The sequence below is a fragment of the Leptodactylus fuscus genome, chromosome 1 (assembly GCF_031893055.1).
Source record: "Leptodactylus fuscus isolate aLepFus1 chromosome 1, aLepFus1.hap2, whole genome shotgun sequence".
NCBI classification, from domain to species: domain Eukaryota; kingdom Metazoa; phylum Chordata; class Amphibia; order Anura; family Leptodactylidae; genus Leptodactylus; species Leptodactylus fuscus.
The window spans coordinates 93,458,085-93,482,196 of NC_134265.1; the positions used below are offsets into that span (position 1 = coordinate 93,458,085).

At 40.4% G+C, this 24,112-nt stretch overlaps 2 protein-coding genes across 2 annotated transcripts in view; one reads left to right on the forward strand and one right to left on the reverse strand.

The window, feature by feature from the left end:
* SETD1B (SET domain containing 1B, histone lysine methyltransferase) overlaps positions 1-6,790 on the forward strand; it is a 39,365-nt gene extending 32,575 nt beyond the window's left edge. Inside the window, exon 18 of the mRNA XM_075273978.1 lies at positions 185-6,790. Coding sequence (XP_075130079.1) covers positions 185-358 — 174 coding nt within the window. The 3' untranslated portion in view covers positions 359-6,790. The remainder of the gene's footprint in view (positions 1-184) is intronic.
* Positions 6,791-8,892: 2,102 nt separating this feature from the next.
* Positions 8,893-21,917, reverse strand: HPD (4-hydroxyphenylpyruvate dioxygenase). Its single transcript, XM_075262462.1, has 14 exons — positions 21,811-21,917; positions 21,668-21,694; positions 20,863-20,925; positions 19,859-19,963; positions 19,450-19,492; positions 19,099-19,181; positions 18,884-18,973; positions 16,400-16,503; positions 12,908-12,985; positions 11,958-12,120; positions 11,636-11,707; positions 11,425-11,547; positions 11,234-11,350; positions 8,893-9,104 (listed from the first exon to the last, which is right to left on the reverse strand). The coding sequence occupies exons 1-14, from the start codon at positions 21,811-21,813 to the stop codon at positions 8,994-8,996; spliced, it is 1,182 nt and encodes a 393-aa protein (XP_075118563.1). The 5' UTR covers positions 21,814-21,917; the 3' UTR covers positions 8,893-8,993.
* Between the last annotated feature and the right edge of the window lie 2,195 nt (positions 21,918-24,112).

The following is a 24,112-nucleotide window of genomic DNA, read 5'->3' on the forward strand; positions in this document are numbered from 1 at the left end:
TTTTTTTAACCAAAGAAATTGGTTTCTTCTAGGCCATTGACATTCTGCTTTTGTTGCTAATGATGAAGGTACATCAGGATTTATGACCAAGGTTTTGATGGCTCCTGTGTATAGTGTCATACAGAATTCATAGGCCTCAAAGTGTATGAAGTCGAAATGTTCATTGGTATTGTTTTTTTTTCAGCCTAACTGCTACGCAAAAGTCATCACTGTGGAATCTCAAAAGAAGATTGTCATCTACTCTAAACAATACATCAATGTGAATGAAGAGATCACATACGATTACAAGTTCCCCATAGAGGACGTTAAGATCCCTTGTCTTTGCGGAGCAGAGAACTGCAGAGGGACGTTGAATTAAGTGTCCCTCTTTTGTCATTGCACCTTTCAGCCATAGCGGACTGCAAAGAACAGGTGTAAGTTGCACTTTTGCCAAAAAAAAAAAAAAGGAAAAAAAAAAAATCAATGGTTTCGCACTTCTCTTGGGCTTCTGAACAAGAAGGGCACATGTACATTAGAACATTGCTTCTGATTGTAAAGACCCTGGTGCTTTTTTTATTTTTTATTTCTTTGTCTTTTCATTCTGAATATTGAAAAGGTGATGACCACTTAGTGGCACAGAAAACGTGTATGGAAAACAAAGAAACCGATCTCAACACTTTTCTCCTGACTAACCTAGTGGAGGTAATAATTCGGTACCTTCTTTTTTTATGCCATAATGCTGCTAGTTTCCTCATCAGATGCTCATCATAAATATGAAGAGGTAATGCTGTAATGGTATCCATTGGAAATAGATGTTACCCTTTGGCTTTCAGAAAGGGATTCCCTTTTTATACATTAATAATCATCCGTCACGAGATAAGCTCTTGCTTTGTATGATAATATCCTTTTTTATTTATTTAATTTTTCTTGGTCTTTTCCTCTCTTTTTCTGGCTTTTAGTGAAATTTAATGAAAGTCCAAGATGGCTAGCAAGTAGTGATAAATGAATGATCATGTATTTGCCGTTTGGTAACTGGCTTATAAAACTCTGTCAATTCTTTGTTCCTGAACTGCCATGGTGGACACTAAGCTGACGCAGAGTACAGGGACTTGTGTGGAAGCTTATGGTAGAGCATAGATGTTTGTAAGGGTTTCCCATACAATATACCTACAGGCTACAAGTGAATAATTACCTTATTGTAATAATCAATGCATTATGATTAATTCAGATCATGATTATTATGCGCATGTTTAGGATTACTTGACCACATTGGAGTACAAAGTCTGTGCCCTACTAAAGTGAACAGGATGCCAATCTGTATTGAGGACCCCACATATTTCTTTTTGAGCCACAGTATACAGTGTTCTGTTATGTCAGCATCTTTGCGTATTTTCATAGTTATCACTGATAGTGCAGCTGACCCCATGTTTGGTTTAGTAAATAATTGTATTTCACGTACAACAACAATCCTGGAGCATCTTTTCTTAGAATTGTATGTTGAGCCTGTTCTCTGTTTCATTGGATGTCTCCCTACACAGTGAGGTGTGGAAGGTATAAGACTGTGTAAAGACACATCCCTTTAAGGAATGGTAACGCCCAGTTGTTAATTTGAGCATACATTTGTAGGAGGAGTGCCAGAGGAACAACACAAGGAAGCATTTCAAGAAAGGATGCTCCAGAATTATCACTTAATGTGATACAATTATTTATTTAAACAGACATGACATCCTTTCTTACAAAAAAAGGCACTTTGTGAACTAAACCAATGTTTGGGGTGCAAGTTACTATATTGGGAGGAATGACTACTGCGGCTTGCTTTCTGGCAGCTGCTTCCTTCAATTCCAGACTTCAGCTTTATACACACTGCCATATTACATTTCTCACTATTCATATTTCTTATGGGGTTTATTTTCATAAGGGTTACCTATAACATAACAGCATTTTATCCTTTCTAGTAAGGCTCAATATACACCGAGATGTAAAGTCAGGGAATTTTTGTTGCCCTATCTGCGAGCAGGATACAATAGAGTTAGAGAAGCTGAGCTCCGTGATTTCATTTGGTAGAAGAAGCAGATTGTCTTCATTCAAGACTCTCTAGACAGACAGTGAGATTCCTGCTTGCCCTAGCCATACACACTGATTGACAGCTTTGCCTATAGTGTGTATACAGAAGATTGTCAATCAGCTTGTATAGGCAGGGTAAGCAGGACTCTCGCTGTCTGTCCTAGGAGTCCTGTCTAAATTTCCTCACCTCTAGGTTAAATAAAATGATCTGTCACATAGCTTAGCTTCTTTCATCTGTCATGTTGTGCTCTCATACAGGTTAGCACCTGACAGATTCACTTTGTCAGCCCTGTGGTATATTTGGTGGTTTTAACAGCAGGCTTTAGTACAAAGCTGATATGAAATTGTGGAAGCTCCCTAACAGGTTAGGTACCAGCTGCTTTATTAAAAGCGGAGTTATACTTTTTCTTCCCACACTGCAGAACCACATCTTGACAATAATTCTATCATTATTATCTATAGCTGTCCACGAATTGCTCCTAAAATCTTAATCATTGTTCTGTGTTTCACAGGCAGATTATTCGTCCACATATTTTACCTTACAGGAACCTGCCAGTAATATCCTGGGGAGCCTGCACATTGCTGGTACCATGAATACCGCAAGAGAAATGCAGCCTGTGGGGTTCATATAGTCACTGTGATATGATGGGGAACCAGCGTTTTATTCCCCTGCAGTGTCTAGTAGGAACCTTTTACATAAGCATTAGCTGCCAGTCATTTCATGATACTGCTAATAATGAATCAAGGCCAATAGGTTTCACAAATCTGTTCTTCCCTTCTGAAGCTTGATGCTATGACATTTAAGAAGTATTAGCTAGTATTTTATTTGGGCATTGTATTTTGGTACTATACTCGGCTCACTCAGAATTTTTTGGCTTAGCATGGTGCCCTTTAGCATCCCTATATCTACTGCATTCTTGCACATGGGTATTTTTGAATGGCATCTGTTCTAAGACCACATTTCCCATTATGTTTAAGTATCACTTATGGAGCATTTTTTACATTCTCTGTGCTGGGATTTCCTAGTTGTGTAGACATCGACTTTGTGTGGCCAGCCTTATCCAATGCTCCTATTTCGATGCTTCCACAAATAGTGCTTCTATCCAGTATATTTAGGCTTTTGAAAAGCTAAGGTGTTAGTAAAGAGTAGGTGGTGTTACACCAATGCTGCAGAATTGATTGTAAAACATGTTCACAGTTTTAGCTGAAGTTGCACACTACCAGTGTCAGGTACTCCGCTTCTCCCTCCCGCCCCTCCCTCTGCATGAACATGAGGTGTCCTCTTTTACTTGAGGCTGGAGTTAGTCTTCCAAAGGTTTGCAGTTAAGTGAGAAGTGCACAATAGATGTAACGCTAGAACCAGTATATTGCATTTGTCAGTATTTGCAAGGTATTCCTAGTGATCCCTCAAATCCAATGTAACTCCAAACTGAAGCACCAAGCCATCACAGATGTAGAAATAGTATGTAATTCACTCTTGACTTGTTTATTCAAGATGTCTACACATGCCTTTAGACCCTGTACTTGAAGTTGACCTATCTGTCACCCTCTCTCACCCTTTTAACCATTTTGTGACTTATCAGTAAGAAGCCTTTTGTTGAATTAAAGCCATCTATTCCCATCAGATTGGTTTTCCTCACAAGCAATCCCCCCCCTTTCATAGATGCAATACATAAAATTGTATCGGTCTCCCCCACAATCTGCTCTTGGCTTCAAAATGCAACAAATAAATAATGAAATGGATTTTCATTAAGACTTGTCATATAATGCTTTGTCTTCTCCCAGTTGCTCCTTTACTAACAAAGCAGCATGTGAGAGAAGTCTAAATGTCACATAGCAAGTCGGAATAGAAGAATTGTGTATTTCTTCATAAAGTGGAAGACAATGATTTTTATTTTTTATTTGTGTTTAGGTGATAGGTCAACTTTAATATAGGGTGAGAAAACCATATAAAGGCTTATATACTATTTATTATTCAGAGGTTATTCTTGATGACTTGATTTAGGCAACAAAGGTGAATTCATTGTAAATAGGCTCTTCACCCAGATTTATTCATACAAGCTCCGGCTCCTGCCGCCTGCTAAGATGGTGAATGGCGCGACATAACTGCTGCCAAGTTGCTCTTTCCTTCCTCTGCTATCAGTACCTTGAATAAAGAATTGAACCGAACAGGTGACTTGTGAGACAGACTGTTCTCTAGGGTTACACCGCTTCACAATAGTGGCCTTTTCAGTGGTCGCTTCAGACTGCATGTTCCTGGCAACCAGGGTAATATCTGCATTACATGAACAGCTTATTGTTGTCAACGGGAATTGTGTAATACTGAAGGAGAAATGAAGACTTTCTGCTAAGGTCCCTTTTCAGGTTACCCTATGAGGGGCTCTTTTAGCAAAAACGGATTTAAGTCTACAATAATATGACCAGTCAGGTGACTTTGTTGTCCTATCTGAGAGCTGGATGTGATTTTTGATGTATGATTTCATAAATGATTGTGATATGGAGGTTTATATCATGAAGGATATCTGCGCTAAGTAATTCCTGACAGTACTAAAAGGAGAAACCGTGAGAGTCCTGCCGACCTGACAGGATGAGTGACAACTTGTGTACACAGCAGGCTGTCCATCACTGTGTGTGGGTGGGTAAGAATGACTTACTGTCTTACCTATGGGTGCTGCCAGGTTATCCCCTACTTTATTCTAAGAAACCTTACTCTAAATCCTATAACTTATAGAACTGGGGGGACAGCAGAAGTCACCTGATGGGTTCACTTTAAGCTCAAGGCCACATTTCTACTTAACTGAAGGCAGAGAAAGGTGCGAAGTCTTGGTAAGGCTTGAACCTTCTTTGTTGTCTCTCCTAGTATCTCATACTGCTGCATTAACCACATTACTGTAAAAATAAATGTAGGTGAGGAGCCGGTTCACCTGAGACCACTGAAAATGTCAACATCCCCAATAGAAATGCATAGGGTAGGCAGCTATAATAGCCAGCTGTGTTTTGGTGACGTTCAGTACAAGAGTACCATATTCGGCCAAATACAAGACTACTATTTTTCTTTGCCCTTCATGCAGACTCTAAATGACCTCCAATGTGTTCAGATAATGCAGGTCCCGTTTTTCAGATGCTAAATAGACTTTTGACCTCTTATCTTCGATTCAATACAGTAAATACATTTTAGCTGTCAAAAGTAAATGTGAATGTTCAGTTTGTATCATAGAGGATTGTATATTAAGAACCGTGTGTGTTTTTTGTCTTCTGTACAGAATTTACCAGCTTCCCTTTATTTTTTAGATAAATGCACTTGCCTCGAGATCAAGGTCCCTTTCCCAATATGACATTTTAATGCAACATCTCTAAATTCCTTCCGCTCTGCCTTTTTATAATTTTATTGCAAATTCAGCAAACAGCACTACTGTTGAAACGGTTTTCAGTCTAGCAGGGATAATATCAGTGCATTTGTGTAAAAAGCAAAAAATAAGGAAAATGAAGATCTATATGTGCTCTTGTATATAGCTATATATAAATGAAGAAAAGGTTTTCAGTGTACTTAGAAACTGCGTATACTGTACAAGGTTTCACACAAAATCTCGAAACATTTGTTTCTTGTAGAAACAAGTTGAATTTGGTTTCTGTTTGCTGATTTCTTTGTATTTGAAACAAGAGTGTAAATAGTTAAAGTGAATATTGTAATTTCAGTTTTCTTTCTGAGTTACGGCTCAATGCCGAAGGATTTCTCTTCAGTATGGTAGACGTCATCTGCCGGGAAAGTTCTGGCCACTTTCTACCATATTGAAAAGGAATCCGGAGCAGAGCAGCGTTGTATATTGGAGTGAACAAGTAGCAGATTTTAGCTTGTGTCAAGCTTTATAACATGTACATTATGTATAAATATTTTTTTTGTCAAGCTAGATTTAATTTAGAAGCATTAACTAATTGAATGGACGAAATGGAGACTCCCCCGCACTAGAAGCATTGTGTATTTATTACAGATGGAGAGATGACATAGTAACTATAAACCGTATGTATTAACACTTTTGTCGCCAGAAGCCTTGCAGAGCATACGCTTCTCACCGCAAAAGTGTTGGCCCGCTCAGCCTCCTTGTTTAGAGCTCAGAGTAGTTTCGCTCTTTAACTGCCAGGAGCAAAGGTAAAAAAAAAAAAAAACGTCTACAAAGCAATTCCAGCAGTTGCGGCAAAAAAAAAAAAACAACTGGATTTTTTTCAATATTTCATAAATATATTTTTGTTTCATTTGTCAAATAAATATTGCCATTCTAGTATTTGGTAAAATAAAACACTATAATGAATATTTTAAAGGGGTTGTTTAAAAAAAAAAAATCTAATGGCACACTGCTGAAAGTTTCATGGGATTATTTTGTATATAAGGATATTTTTAATTCACAAAAGTCTAAGGAAAAAAAAAAAAAAATCAACCAGAAGCCAAGTGACAGGTTTTGCAATAAGAGAACTTATTTTTTCATTAGCTTCATTAGCTTTTGTTTTGAGGTCTCTGCTACAGAGATTTTGCGGGTTCAATATAATTATTTTTTAAGAATCTTCTACATTTAGGGTTTTTTTGTGCATATGAAAACTGCCTTGGATACGTACTTTGTTTTTGAAGAAAGTGTTTTTTGTGGGTGTGTCTTGCCTGTATATATTTGTTCATATTTTTGTGAATTCAATACTCTGTACCATTGTATTATAGTAACTTTTATAAAGCAAACCATAAATATACTCACTTTTCTTACAGAAAAAAGTCTTCACTGTGTATTATTTCTTGTATACAATTTTATTTGTATCATTCTGTGGAAATGCATTACAGTATATAAGAATCCTAACTGCATAGACTACTAAATCTACTATGTATCTTGATAGTGTGGTCCTGGCCTAAAAGAGAATAGCAAGAGACTAAGGCTTTTTCTACTGCTATTTAGTGTTAACTATATAGCTATTGTACAAAGAGACATTGTGTAGTGTGGATTCACTCACCTCTGTACACAATTTCTGAAGTGAAGGGACTGGACACCACAGCATCTCTGACAACAGCTCATCTCCTCTAAGAACATATGAATTGGGCATGTGATGAGAAAAAGTCAGGATATTCCCATACACACTAGACTTTGGCCCCGTTCAGTTAAAATCAGCGTGTATGGATGGCATAAGTGTATATAAGCATTAGAGATGAGCGAACAGTGAAATATTTGATATTCAATATTCATTTCGAATAGCCGCTCAATATTCGACTATTCGAACGAATATCGAACCCCATTATAGTCTATGGGGAAAAATGCTTCGTTTCAGGGGATCCCACCATTCGACTTAGGAGAGTCACCAAGTCCACTATGACACCTCAGCAAATGATGTCAACACCTCTGTAATGCAACTGGGACAGCAGGGGAAGCATGCCTGGGGGCATCTAACACAAGCCCAAGTCACTGTATTATGTCGGGATCCCTGTCAGCTTGCTATATGCGGGAGCTGACTTTTTCCCATAGGAATGCATTGACCAGCGTTGATTGGCCGAATGCCATACAGACTACAACATTCGGCCAATCAATGCTGGTTCTGCCGGAGGCTCAACTGTGAGGAGGCGGAGTCTAATATCGGACCAGAATGGAGACTTCTATGGACCGATCTTAGACTCCACCTCCACCGGCAGAACCAGCGTTGATTGGCCGAATGCTATACTCTATGGCATTCAGCCAATCAACGCTGGTCAATACATTCCTATGCCGAGATGAAGCAGAACTTGCCGTGCGCTGAGCTTGACTACTCCGAAGATGCAGCCGAGCTCAGCGCACGGCCAGCACTGCTACTTACCTTCCCCATCTTCGTAGCAGCACTGATACTGCTGTTCGTCCCGGCAGCGGAAGTGGTGGGCGGGGCTTAGCGAGGCTTCCAGGGGTTGCGCTGGAGAGCCTCACTTCACTGGCATTGCAGCCGGCTGGATGCTGTGCACTGTGCTCCATGTGCACAGTAAAGCCAGCTGCTGCCTCTGGGATGAGCGGGGGGAGAGCCGACTCCCCGCAGCAGATGCACGGTGGGCGTCTCCCAGCTCATCCTACAGCAGCAGGGACAGTGGACACAACAGCAGAGGCAGCAGCCGGCTTTCCTGTGCACACAGAGCACATCGCACAGTGTTCAGCCAGCTGCAATGATTTTTTGGCATACCTTATTTTCAGGGGGTGCCGTATATTAAGCAATTCTACACCCCCCCCCCCCCCCCATGCCTTACTTTCGGGGAAACACGGTAGGTTTTATTCAGATGTTTATTCTTCAGTGCATTGGATCTGTAAACCATGTACAGCAAACAGACAGCATCCGTGTGATCTTTGACTTTCATGAACTGATGTACTTAAGTAAACATGACTCTTCCAAAAATCGAATCAAACACTGATATGGTATGAGCATTAATAACAATCATGGTAAGCATAGGAATTTCTCTTTCCGGTCTTTCTTTGTATGGGGTATTGTGACTGAAGATAATGTGTACACAAAATTGTCCAGAAAGAGAGCACATGAGTTCTGGTGTTTTCAAAAAAGGAGTTTGACACCTGGTGACCAAAGTATCAATTCCAAAATGACTGACTGTAGTTGTAAATATATCCTGCCCTATCAGCACCTAACCGCTTAAGTGACAAGCCAATATGAAGATGTGTGAGTTCGACATAGTCTTCTAGCCATGTATGCTTTATTTAATGAAATATGTAACATCCATGTAAAACATCCCACTATATTAAACATCCTAATAGTTTACATAAATGAAACATTTACAATATGATATGTCATGCAATGTCCATAAAAAAATCATAATAAGGCTAGTTGATCAATATATTATATGTAAATAGTTTATGTGGATCAATGAAGTATCCACCAAGATGAATTAATTTCTAATAATACATTAACAGCAAGATTTTCTGTAGCCATGCCGTGTATAATCTGCACTCTGCCTATAATTTTTCTATTTCTCCATTTGGGGTTAGAACCGTGAGGTTTCCTCTTGCTGCTTGATCCAGTTCAATAGCTTCAAAAAGTGACTTAAAGTTTCCAGCACCGAATCCCTAAAATATAAACCAATTGTTATTCATTTTTACATTATTGTTTGTTCTTTACTGGCTTCTATTCTGTCAGTTTTTGTTATTTTGACAATAAGAATAGGCCATGGCAACAGAACTAATACTGTCCTCTACAACACCAAAAACCTGGTACATCTTATAACCCCAACATTTATCCTGTTATGACTCTATTAATAACAGAAGCCATGGCGTTTGTGTGAACAAAGTCTATGATGGCAGATTTTCGCCTCATACTGTGAGGATAGGAGTACAGTAGTAGCATATGTAACTGCTTATCATATGAGTGACCATGTAATATATGAAGCTCCCGAGAGAGGAAACCTTTCCCTCCTCTTATCTTAAGAGTATATGTCATGAGCCATAGACATGACATGATACAGACCAAGTATTGAAGGTGTTTTCTGGGCAGAAAATGTATATATTTTATAAAGGTGTGTTAGTGCTAGTGATGAGATTAATAAATACACCCATATACCTTTAGCAGTGTTTGGAGAGATTTCTGAGTGTCTATGGTTGCTGCTGGTATTCTCTCCCTTTGTTTACATGGTGTAGTTCTACTCTAGTTCCCTCTCACTCAGCGCCCCCCCCCCCCCACACACACACACACACACACACACACTACATTACAAAACCCTCTGTCTCACTGAGCCTAGCCCCTCCCACCCTCTCTGTCTCACTAAGCCTAGCCCCCCCACACCCTCGCTGTCTCACTAAGCTTAGCCCCTCCCACTCTCACTGACTAGCGATCCTGCCCATTACTAGTCCCTAATACTCTCCCCCGTCTCCCTGGCTAATCTATTCCGCCCACTGCTAGAAATAGAAAGACATCGAGGAGTCGTACCTAGACACAGGAAGGCTTGGTAAGTATTGATGGGAATAGGGGAGGGGAAAGAGTGATGGTGACGTTCCGTGTCGGAAGCGGTGAAACAGAACGTTACTGGATTATCAGGAAGTGACCCTGGGGTGGTCACATAGCCGCTCCAGGAATATGGGAAATTATAGTTGTTTTTTTTTAATTGAAAGGGGCTCTATCAGCAAAATCATGCTGATAGAGCCCCACATATGCGTGAATAGCCTTTAAAAAGGCTATTCAGGCACCGTAAAAGTTATATTAAACTACCCCCCCGTTTTAAAATAATAACCTAAAAAGAATGTGCTCTACTTACCGAACGTGCACGCTGGGCGGGCATTCAGGGTGTGTCTTCATCTTCTTCCACGCCTCCTCTTCCTCCGATGTCCTCCAGTCCCGTCTTCCTCCAGCGCTCGTGAACGGACAGTGATAGCCTGGGCGCATGCGCAGTAGCTGTAGCAGAAGCTGCATGCTACTGCGCATGCGCCCAGGCCGTTTTTTTATATCAGTGTCCGCGAGTGAGCGCCGGAGGAGGACGGGACCGGAGGAAGAAGAGGCGTGGAGGAAGATGAAGACACACCCTGAATGCCCGCCCAGGATGCACGATCCGTAAGTAGATCACATTCTTTTTTAGGTTATTGTTTTAAAATGGGGGGGGGGGGTAGTTTAATATAACATTTACGGTGCCTGAATAGCCTATGTGGGGCTCTAGCAGCATGATTTTGATGATAGAGCCCCTTGAAGTAAATTAGAAGTTAGGTGGCGGAGAGAGTTTAGTTTAAGGGTTTATCAATTTATCCTGGACAACCCCTTTAAGTGATGTATTTGTAGTAGAATCTGCACCTACATGCGGGTTAGAGGTCTTTTATTGTCACTTTATCTTCGCTGTGCAATATATCCAATTATCCCGTTGGACACATATATATATACTTTTTTAAAATGTTTATTTGAATAAAGAAGAATTTTTAAGGAAGAATATTGCTGGATCATCCTTTTGTTTGTGCAACTTCCTGTACGGAATCATTCCTGTGTCGGAGGAATCGTCTTGGAGGTCCGGGCAGCTTCTTCCCCCTTTCCGAGGGATCGTGAGTGTTCCGTTTGCCATTGTTGTGAACCTTTTTTTGGGCTGTGTCCTCCCTTCCCTGTTTCCCCATGCAATTTATGTCTTTTATTGTGACTGGCTCACTACAGTCACATTAATACACTGGGCAAGAGAAATAGAACTATAGGTGTTTATAGAGCAATTACTTTTCCTCATATTTACCTGATGATTATGACGTTGAATGACTTCAAGAAACAAGGTTGGCCTGTCTTGGACTGGTTTAGTAAAAATCTGCAGCAGATATCCCTTCTCATCAAAATCTACCAAGATCTTCAGTTCCTAAAACCAAATAGTTAATGTTAATAATATATTTCATATGGCGAGTTGTCCATAAACATAATATGTGAACCAACCTCCAGCTTGTCAAGGTTTTCTTTTACTTGTATTTTTGCAGTTTGCAATTTCTCCCTCAGTGTCCGATAATAGGTGGATGGAACAGACATAAATTCCATGCCCCTGTCTTTTAAGTTGATGATCTGCAAGAAATACATATATTTTTTAAGAAACAGCCTATTTTTGTTACTAAATGGTATGTTTATGATGTATGAAATGGATGACACTTACCGCACTTATGATATCTGAACTGTTTAGGGCAATGTGCTGAACTCCAGGGCCACCGTAATATTCAACATATTCCTATGATGAAAAACATGCATCGGACAACATTTTTTCTAGCTGTAAAATGGGTGTACAGGTTTTCTTACTTTTCTTTAGCAATGGTAATAATGTTAATAGAAATGAACTTTCCAATTTATCTATATTCATTCTTCCATTTAGGTGCCTCCTTTGGCCACATAAAACATTCATTTAAGGGTCAGTCCTTACATTGCCTTTAACATTGCCTATGTCATTGTACTCTATATGTTTAGTGTCTTGGACTCTATACCTGGATCTGAGATTTCCGCTTTCCGGCAGCTGGCTCATTTATGGGCATCTTGATGGTCTCCTCATAGTTGGCGACTACAATAGAACGAAGTGCACTGAATTCTGTGTGAAGTTGTTTGTCATCTACAGACCAAAAGCGGTGAAACAAGAGAGTTTGCTGGTACCTACAGAAATGTCAAGAAAGTATTGGTTAAGTGGAGTTTTGTTAGTGTTGGACTAGAATTTTATTTTTTTGGCTTGGTCATGTAGTGCAAACAGCCATAATACATTTACAAAGACTTCAAATATGGCTCAAATTTGGTTAATATAATATGATTTTGTTCTGATATAGAGATCTCCAACAGTATACACTTTAATTGGTAACTGTCAGCAAATACTGGTAGATAAGGAAGGAAGGAAGAACTACAATACAGGTATGTGACATAGTACGGTGTGTCCGGGGCTCCCCAGGTCTCATTTTAGTGATATTGTAGAGATCAGTTCCCCTTAGCTGGATTCACAGCTAACATTCTAATAAACTTTCTGAAGTGTGATATCTCACAGACAACAATGCAATTGAAAATCAATTAAAAGACTCGACTAGTGTTGTTAATGTGTTAAATGGCAGGTTTAACTCCGCTACATCTGTATATAAATCCCCACCCCCATATCGCATACAATTAAAGAGACATTTTTACAGCCTTCATACTGGTCAAATGTCCTTGCCTACAAATAGTTCACAAAGTTCTCTGCATTTCAGGAGCTCAGATGTGCCATCAAGATGTCAAATGCTATGTCTGAATACTTTACATGCTGTGATAAGGGGAAAAGAGGTACAAGTGCGCTGTACAGAAAAAAAAAATATATATGCCTATGTTCAGAAGGTAAAATGTAGAAATTCTTCAAGGAAAAAAAAAAAGAATATTGTACAACCAATGAGAGTACAATAAGCATTTTGTCAGATATATTTACCAGTCAGCTACTGGGACCATTTCATTGTCGGGTTGATTTCCTACCACGTGGTCAATGAAGTTAAGTTTGCAGCTGGGCCTGTGTTATAAACAAATGACAACAATATAACCCAAAGACTTTAAAGTAGTTGCATGTCTGCAATACATGATGTGATATAATCTATCCACATTTTATAAGCAATTGGGAATGCCAATGTAATATTATACATTCATGAAAATGAGTTATATAATGTATAACAAGTAATAATCCAGAAGTGATTCCTCTCTACACATCTTATATCCACATTCATATCTTATAATGCTTCCATGTTTGTTACTATATGGGTATACTTTATTTACTTTGTAAATAATACACAAATCATCTAATTTGAGTAACTTTATTATGTGAAAAATCTGCAAATCTATTTTCCGGGATGTGATCCCCCAGTGGAGCGAAAATGGCTTGTAAGTCTCTATACGCCTGTAAAGGTGCACACTCCCTACGGAGTGTTGTTATCCCCTGATCCTGGTCTATAGTCTCTCACTCTGCCAAACTAGTATCCCTACACTATACTGAAGAAATCCAACAGATCGAAACAGTGCTGTCCACAGCTGGGAATCTGTTCCTTTTGGAATAGAGATACTAGTTTGGCAATAATCCCCTCATTATGTCATTAAGCTTATTGAAAAAAAAGAAAAAAAAAGTCATGCATGATGTGAAGGGGGCTGTCCTAACAGGCAGAAAACAGAGGCACTGTTTTCCTAATTACATCCTGGAAAACAAATTTGCATATTTTTCCCATAATCCCCCAGTGGAGTGAAAATGGCTTGTAAGTCTCCATATGCCTGTGAAGATGCACACTCTCCCTAAGGAGTGTTATTATATCCTTATCCTAACTTTATTTTGTGATTCTTAAGACGGTGTATACATTAGGCTAACGGTGGCTGAACCCTATGATTTCAGTTGGACCAACTGTCCATCTACATGTATGGGGGCCTCCCAACTTTACCCCCAAACAGCAGATTTTGAGACAGCTGTTGTATTTCAACATAGGTAATCCTTTTGTTCTGAAAGAAGATAAGCCACTGCCAGAGGTATCTGTTGGAGACTTTCTCCCCTCTCTGCATAGTAGAAATCACACATGTACAGGGCCGCCATCAGGAATTTTGGGGCCCCATACAGCCTAAGTGTCTGCCCCCCCCCCCCCCCCCGCCGCTTTAAAACTACTTTATTTTGCAACACACCCATTATGTATTACATTTCCCTTTATTTAGCAGCATTACAAGGCTTAATCAGATTCTATTTTCAGGTAAAATCTGCTACGTGTGAGAGCGCCTATAGAGAGCCAACACCATCTATAAGAGCCCTCCTAATAAATCCTCAGGGCTTATTCATATTGCGTTTTTGGCCTCCCTTGCCGGGATCCATTGGTAACCAGTCAGAATCAGCTGTCAACTTATCCCTGCGCGAAGAACTGGCCATTAAAAAAAAAAGGGGGGCCTGCAGTTCTCCGTGCAGGGATAAGTGGGGAGCTGATTGTGACTGGTTACCAACGTATCCCGGCAAGGGAGGCCAAAAACGCAATGTGAACACTCCTTTAAAGTGAAAGTCCCACCCCCAAACAGGCTGCTATGCTAGTAACATAGCGGCCTACATCATTATTAATACAAAGCACACATACCTTTGGAGCTATTGTGTGCTTTGTAGTTCTCCAGCTAAAAACTTATATATTATATATTATTGCCCCAGACGTTCCCTCTCCGCAGTGCCGCACACCCGATGCCCCAATAATCCCCCCCCCGTCCACCCTCTAACATCTTTCCATTGCCCCCTGTACCCATACCTCCCAACTTTTGAAGAACCAAAAGAGGGACAAAATGTGCAGTGCGCTTTGCGCGCCGCGGCAAATTTAGCCCCACCCACTGTTATGTTGACTCCACCCATTCTCATTAATTTTTCATGTGCCCGCACACAGTATAATCCTCCTACAGTCACCCGTACATTATATGTCCCCCCTCTATCTCTCCCCCAGCTTCATATACACCCTTCATCTGCCCCCAGTTTCATGTCTCCCACCCAATCTCTGCCCCCAGATTCATGTCCGCCCATCCATTTCTGCCCCCAGTTTCATGTCCCCCCTCCATCTCTGCCCCCAGTTTTATGTCCCCTCCATCTCTGTCCTGTTTCATGTCCCCCATCTCTACCCCCAGATTCATGCCCTACATCTCTTCCCCCCAGATTCATGTCCCTCCATCTCTGCCCCCATATTCATGTCCCCTCCATCTCTGCCCCCATATTCATGTCCCCTCCATCTCTGCCCCCATATTCATGTCCCCTCCATCTCTGCCCCCATATTCATGTCCCCTCCATCTCTGCCCCCATATTCATGTCCCCTCCATCTCTGCCCCCATATTCATGTCCCCTCCATCTCTGCCCCCATATTCATGTCCCCTCCATCTCTGCCCCCATATTCATGTCCCCTCCATCTCTGCCCCCATATTCATGTCCCCTCCATCTCTGCCCCCATATTCATGTCCCCTCCATCTCTGCCCCCATATTCATGTCCCCTCCATCTCTGCCCCCATATTCATGTCCCCTCCATCTCTGCCCCCATATTCATGTCCCCTCCATCTCTATCCCCATTGTCATGCCGTCCCCTCCATCTCTGCTCCCATATTCATGTCCCCTCCATCTCTGCCCCCATATTCATGTCCCCCATCTCTGCCCCCATATTCATGTCCCCTCCATCTCTGCCCCCATATTCATGTCCCTCCATCTCTGCCCCCATTGTCATGCCGTCCTCTCCATCTCTGCCCCCAGTGTCATGCCGTCCTCTCTCTGCCCCCAGTTTCACGTTCCACATTACACTGACTGACTGACTTACCTTCTCCTTCGTTCCCTCGCAGCTCTCTGTGCGCCTCTCTCTCACTGGCGCACAGTTATAGACGCGATGTGACGTCATCACATTGCGTCTACAAGACAGTAGCGGAGGCGGCGAAGCGAGGAGCTGACACAGGTCAGCTCCTCGCTTTAGCCGCATATGTGACAGCGAGAGAGGCGCACAGCGGCGAAGCAAGGAGCTGACCTGTGTAAGCTCCTCGCTTCGCCGCCGGCTACTGGCTTGTAGACGCGATGGTTGAAGCGAGGAGCTGACCTGTGTCAGCTCCTCGCTTCGCCGCTGCCGCCGGCTACTGGCTTTTAGACGCGATGTGATCACATCGCGTCTACAAGCCAGTAGCAGCGGCGACGGCGAAGCGAGGAGCTGACACATGTCAGCTCCTTGCTTCAGCCGCGTATGTCTTCAATAGGAAATAGGACATACAATGACTGCTACGGGCGCCAGGGGGCCGGCACACGGTGGCGGGCCAAAACCGGGCCCCCCCCCCCATTTTTCAATTTGGCCGGGCCCCTGACGCCAGTAGCAGTAGTACTGGCCTATCGGCGGCCCTGCACATGTATTATGGGTAAAGGATCAAAAGATAGCTCTAATATGTATGGGAAGGGGACACTTACAGCTTAAACAGCAGAGGATCCTTAAATAGAGGTTCCTGAAATCCTGGTAAGAAGATGCCATTGTAATCCAGCTTCTCCACCAGTGTATGCGTTGTATCTCCATACTTTAATACAGAGAGATAAGATATGATGTTAGAAAAAGTCTTTGCTTCTTATGGATTTCCAATTGGTAATAATTACATTATTAAAAGTAACATTGGCTCTAACACATTGACATCATTGACACTTTTATATAAAATATGCCAGACAGGATAAGGACGTTTCATCTGCAACACGGTACTAGAACTGGGTTGTCTGCTTTCAAAGATAAATTCCAAAATAACAGGAGATATATTTCTTTGCTCTCCTATTCTGAAGAACTGATAGAAAGATGCTGCGCATGCCAGAAACCGCTTAATCGTAGACTGGTGGTAATAAAATAAATGATGAGATAACCAATAAAATATACTGGGATTTTGATTGAACGCTACTTAATGGAGTGATACGCAAACACAGCTGGTAAAAATAAATGTTCCTATATTATATCCACTTGGACTTATACATACAGAGGTATAGGCAACACGTTTCGATGCTGTACTTGCGTCGTTCTCAGGCCAACTAAATAATGATAATAGATGGAGATGAGCGAGTACTGTTCGGATCAGCCGATCCGAACAGCACGCTCCATAGAAATGAATGGATGCACCTGGTACTTCCGCTTTGACGGCGGCCGGCCGCTTAACCCCCCACGTGCCGGCTACGTCCATTCATTTCTATGCGAGCGTGCTGTTCGGATCGGCTGATCCGAACAGTACTCGCTCATCTCTAATAATAGATACAAACAAACAAACAGGTATATAAATACAGACAGTAAATATACACTGGTGGGTAGCTACAGAGTTGCAAAGCTGGACTGAAGGGGGCAGTAAACGGTAAGTACACTTTGTATTATTGTTTAAAACAACCCCTCCCCCACAAACATTAAAAACAACCTATTGCAACAAACTGAAGGGATTCCAATATAAATACTCTAAAGGAATCTACTTTATTTGCAGAATTAGTAATTTCTTATGTAAGAAACAAAAGTTTTTACAGACCTTTTGAGATCCCCATCCACACATAGCAGAAAAAAATGAGTTCACGCTGTGCATTTACAGAATTTGTGGAAATTAATGTAGTTTGGGATATCAAATATTGGCAATGTCTGGCCTCATGGTATTAATATAGTTATTGGGCCTCATCAAGTAAGTCCACAAGCTGAAGTCAAAGCATTGCTCCTGGTCACTGTATTTTAGAAGTATGGACACTATTTTATAGGATTTCATTACATTTATTTTACCAAGGTGCAATGGAATATAAATGTTGTATCATCTCCTTTCCATTTTTATTTTATAAGGGTCCAATTGTTACAAAATACCCTCCCTTACTTCATATATCCACCAAATGTAAACATTAAGGTATATGATAATGCTGGGACACAGAGTACCGTATTTTCCGGACTATAAGGCGCACATAAAATACTTTGATTTCCTCAGAAATCGAAAGTGCGCCTTATAGTCCGGTGCGCCTTATATAAGGCTTGAAGCGGCGGCACGCGAGGAGTCAAGCGGCGGCCGCCGGCAAAGTCTGCATGCCGCTTCCATACATTGCAATGGGAGCGCGCTATTCAAATAGTATTCGTTCATCTCTAACTATTTGAATAGCGCGCTCTCATTGTAATGTATGGAAGCGGCATGCAGACTTTGCCGGCGGCCGCTGCTTAAAGAGATTCTACTAGAGATGAGCGAGTACTGTTCGGATCAGCCGATCCGAACAGTACTCGCTCAACTCTAGATTCTACCATTAAAAGAACCTCTTCCCCCTAACCACGTCGGAATAGCCTTAAAAGACTATTCGTCTCTTACCTTTCCCATAGCCAGCGCCGCCTTCTCCCTGAGCTGTGTTCGCGCCTTCCGTGTCGTCTTCTTTGGGCCTCATGGATGACGCATGCGCAGTCGGCTCTGGCTGCGAGAGCCTGTTAGAGCCGACTGCGCATGCGTCATCCATGAGGCCCAAAGAAGACAGAGACGGAGCTGCGGAAGAAGGCGGCGCTGGCTATGGTAAAAAGGTAAGGAGATTATTCCGACGTGATCAAGAAGGAAGTTCTTTAACTCCTCGTGTGCCGAGCGCTTCCATTCATTTCAATGGAAGCGTACCATTGAAATGAATAGAAGCGGCTGGCACGCGGGGGGTTAAGCGGCCGCCGGCAAAGTTTGCCGGCCGCCGCTTTCAATCATATAAGGCGCACCGGACAGCGCTGCGCCTTGTAGTCCGGTGCGCCTTATATATGGACCTAGGCAGGACTATAAGGCGCTCATGGGTAATGCGCCTTATAGTCCGGTGCGCCTTATAGTCCGCAAAATACGGTAAATAAAGGATCCCATTGGGCCTTTCCCTTTTGACTATGTGTGGCCCAACCTTGTTCCACGATATATAATAACTATAATCAAATTAATATAGAAATACCGTCTGAATAACTGCAAATTTCACTCTTCCGTATTTATCCTCTTCAATCCAAGGTTCCTTTACTATTATAGCGCCTCTTTCTCTGGCTTTCTATGAGAAGAACATTGTTAAGTATTAATCAAATGCTTTATGTTACATAAAACACTGGATAATGGATAACCTATTACATCTATTACAGTAAATATATACATCTAGTAGATACACTTTATAGTCACCTTAACAAGAAAGTCACAGTCCTCAACTTCAAATGCTACATCTTTCACACCATCACCATGCTTCTGTAAATGGGCCCCAAATTCTGTATAAAAAATGAATGTGGAAAAATTGCCTTGTGGCTGATAGCCGCCCATGACAATGTAGCTTTCATTGAAACCCCATTACATTTTCAGATATAGAATCAAATTTCAATGTCAAAATAATATTTCTGCAGTTACCTTTATATAAATGCATGTTTAAAGATTTAGATCCACACTGTCATGGCTTGCTAACAAATTGACCAGCAATTTTTTTTTATTTTTATTCCATATATAATTTAAGTATAATATAAACAATAATATAAAAAATACCTTCATTTCCTGGAATAAGCGGTGACACAAAGAGGAATATTATCTGAATAGAAAGATTGAAAATCCATTACAGGGAATATTAAACAATTATGGGATCTTTTTGAATACCTGAAAAACGTATTCAAATGGATCCAAGAGCAGGTCCATTAGCTTTAATAGTAAAACAAGGCCGAATAGACTCACTTTTGGCATCTGTTTTGCTTTTTTATGCTCCTATTTTTTTTTTCTCCTGGATATACCAAATTTTTGTGTGAAAACCCCCCCACAGAAATGGAAAACAAGCCAAACAGATGCCAACAGTTAATGTTTTTAGCTCTTTTTTATGACTATTAAAGTCAATGAATCCATTGTAGGATATGTTTTTCAGGTATTAAAACAGACTGAAAAGCAATTATTCCAAGTTGCATACCTTGTCTTGTTTCACAACATGAGTAACTAGCTCCCTGCTACCAGTCTCCAGACCCTTGTATGCCAATGGCTCGAATCCCATTTTAGTGCAGTAAAACGAGGCAGCCTAAAATGATACAGACAATGTATATTATAGTGATACATAAATATGTAATATGCTGCAAAATACATGCTTAAACCACAGGTCAGTTTATAGGAGAGGTAGATGGACAGGGGAATACTAGGCTCCTTTGTATCAAGGGGTTGTCCAGGAAATTCAGCACTAGGGCAGGAGGCCCGAACATGGCGACGTAAAAAACAACATACTCTCCTGTCCAACGCTACCACTATCTAGTCCAGTGCTGACTGTGGGCTTGTTCCAGCAGAAATCCTCACCATATGTGACCGCTGAGGCTAATCTGTAGCCTCAACGGTGACAAGAAAGGACCGGGGACATCCCAGATAACATATTCCAACTTTCCTTCTTTGGGAACATACAAACGCATTTCAGCAGAAATGTACAATTACTCTTATAGTATAACCAATCAGGATAGGCCACTATATAGTCAATGGCTATAATATGGATAAAAAGAGGGTCCGGAAAAAGAAAAAAAAATTCAATCCATCCATGTTTCACATGATGCAATCTTCAGCCAAGAGATTGCCAGACTTTATATGAATTAGCTGGTTGTCAGGGTCTATAGGGTTCAACATAACAAATCTCTCATCTTCCTTGAAAAATGCAAAGTAAGCCTTAGAAATGTGAAGAATCTATGTTTATCCCAGCTTTCTATGTCATTGTGACCTTAAGAAACCTAAGTGACACATCTCAGAGACTTCCACTGAAGGATCACAAAGTGTTCCTACTGGAAGCAGCAGATGTGGCGTACATCGTAAGTAGAAACAGATTGTGGAAGGACCTCAGACCCTCCCCTTCACTAACCAATCACATGCTGCAACTATAATTGGGCAGCATGCTGCGGAGAATTCTTTTATCTTCAGTTTAACTCATTTTGTGCCACCTACCTGTTTTGCATTGCTCACCCACAGTGTAATGGAGTGAAAACTAAGAAATCGTCCGTGTTCGTGCTGGATTGAATAAAACAAAAAGACATTTCATGTTTGCAATTTAAAAAACAATTGTGGTAAGAATATTTTTTAGCAAATCCTTTCAGTAGCTGAATGCATGAGATAAGCTGAATAATAATAATTAGTATAAAATGTAACTAATAGATAAAGATTCCACTATTTGTCATTCTCTTCAGCGTTTCCCATTGTAGCTCACATACACAGTTCCATGTGTTACAAAGAATTCTAAATGGAGAGAGCTGATACATTAACTAGTAAAATCTCAATACACTAATGTTCACATGTTGCAGATATGTACTGCTTTATACATCTACATGGGGTATACAGAAATCCATTCACATGCTGCTGAAATTACCTTATTCATATACATGAGATTTTACAAGAAATCTAGTGTGACTATACACTAAACTAGTGTGAATATGCCCTTCCTTGTGCCTTATACGCACATTTACCTGTGCCTCTGTAGATAACATTATTGAATTGCTGGTGCAACTAGTGACGAGACGTGAAATACCTTCTCCCATGTATTAGTTATTTAGTACCATTATATGCACATACATCATGCGTTACTCTTTCTATTATATGCTCTATATATGCAGAATCAATTTACTTAGATATTTACCAAGTGACCAGACCCCCTATTTACTAGACTATAATTTTCTTAAAAGAATTCAAAAAATAATAATTCTAGTAACTTTCCACTATTTAATATGATTTAATATGCTTTGTGTTACACAGTTACCTTTTCTCCTTTGTCTGTATATGAAGTCTAGGCAAAAAAAATAAATAAACAAAATTATTTTGGTAGGAAATGTATTTATCACCATTATTATGTAAGACGCCGCCATATTATATATTCCATTATATAAGTTATTGAAAACTTACCATGGTTCGCAGATTGATTTCTATCAGTGAAAGATACTGATATGACAGGGCTCTGATGCTGCAGACACTTCATATAGGACTTGGGAGCTAGGACATCCCATGTGTGCCCCTCCTTATTCTTTGTAATATGAGGCAATAGAATCTTTGCAGACAATGTGTCTATTGCGTAATATGTGCTAACTGTGAAAGGACAAACAAATAAGATCATATGGAAAGCATAAAACGTATTCGCGGAATAATTAAAATATTACATTTCCATAGTAATAAAAAGGGGACAGATTGCGAAAACAATTACTACATTACTACAACAATTTACTATTATTTACTATTTATCACTATTTTACTACTTTATTACTATTTATTTCGTACTATTTATTATTAACTATTTATTTACTATTATTTACTATTTACTACAACAATTCATTTTAAACATTTACTTGTGGTTATGCAAGTAGGCGAACGGCGGCGCGGAGAAGACGACGAAAGGTAGGAGAATAGCCTTTCTTAAGGCTATTCTGACATGGTACCTAGTAAAATCGTGTTTGAGTGATAGGATCCCTTTAAACATCTTATTACTAGCGTAGATATAGAAAATATTTTCTGTACTACAGTGTTGCTGCGGTGCAAATATGAATATACTTTCTGCAGCAAATACGTCAAGGTGAAGTGGCAGAAATCACTTAGAGGTGATCCCATCTGAACTTTCAGCACTGGAGTCAGACATGACATCTTCCACAACATGGGCATCTTCTCTAACACAAATGTATAATCCTTCAGGTTTTCTGTATTGATATACAAATACAAACTAGAAGATTGGGATCTAATATGGGTAATATTTTTTTCTTCAAGAAGAGGGATAGACTCCTCTATTTTGAACATAAACCTTGAGATTCACGTCAGGAAAATAGACTTGCAGAGTTAGTTATTCCAAAAGACTTATTTCAAAGCCTCACCACCTGCAAGTTACTGGAAAAGCGCCATTGACAAAAAAAGATTTGCAGAGGAAAGAAATCCAGAGGTTACGAGGGAAGGTGGGCGCTCTGCATGTGCATCTGCTTTCTAATGAATTTCATAGGGGGTGTTATCTGTGGTAAAAATCCCATTGGATAGAGAAGTGGGATGTGGCGCCAAAGCCGAATGTGATTTGTTAGGATACAAAAATGTAAAATACATGTTTTTATGTATGTTTTTTTTCCATAGAAAGTGGCAGTATATAATAACATCTAAAAACATCTAGAATAATGAAAATCTCATACATTGAAGATATTACAAACCTTACAAACATACAAACCTAGATGAATACAATGCAGCGTATTTGCTGTATTACACAGATGTCTACAACATCATATGGTAGTATTTTAACAGTAAGAGGTTGAAACAGACTCTAAAAACACATTAATAAAACATCTCCTATGCTTTTCTATGTCAGCAGCAAATTCTTTGAATTGTGTGACTTCGTAAGGCTATGGCTGTGAGTAATGGCAATAATAATTTGGTCTCAATTTAATAAAAATGTGTAAATAATTCACCTCGAGGTGGAATTGTGATTTTCACTGCTTACAGATATATTTTTTACGCTGTCTATTTACTAAAGTGCTGTTGTACTTTTTAAACAAAAAGCTCACATTATAAATGCATTGTAAAATAATACTCAAGATAAAGCACATCCACTTTCCCATCAAAAAAGCAATGTGATGAAACTTAAATAAAAGTCATGAAAATAAAAACAAAAAGAACAAAAGAAAGGCCATATCCAAAAACACAAAATGCAGTCAAAATGCAGACCTTAGACCTCCGGATAAAGATGATCTTTCATTTTCTAATGAATATGCGGTTTTATATACCATTAGAAAGCTGACAGTGCACTGAATTCAGCGTACTGTTGGCTTTACCAATGTGTACTGGGGCTGGAGATGTCAGTGGCGTTAATTTTGGCATCAATATTTTCCCACTGTCAGAAGGGCGTTCCTCATAGCTCTGCATCATCGCTGGACTGCAAGGAACAAGACTCGTCCATAGACTTGTACTGGGGGGGGGGGGGACGTTCCTCACAGCTTAGCATCATCGCTAGGTGGTAAGTAATGCTCCCTCTGACAGTACAGAGCTATGGATGTGTACAGTAGGGGGCGTTACTTACTACAGCCCAGCGATGATGCTGAGCTATGTGGAACACCCTTCTGACAGTGGGGAGATATCGGTGCTGAAAATAACAGTACTGATATCTCCAGCCCCAGGGCACATATCAGGAAAGTCGACGTGCGCAGAATTCAGCATAAACTGCAAATTCATGAGGACATGATAG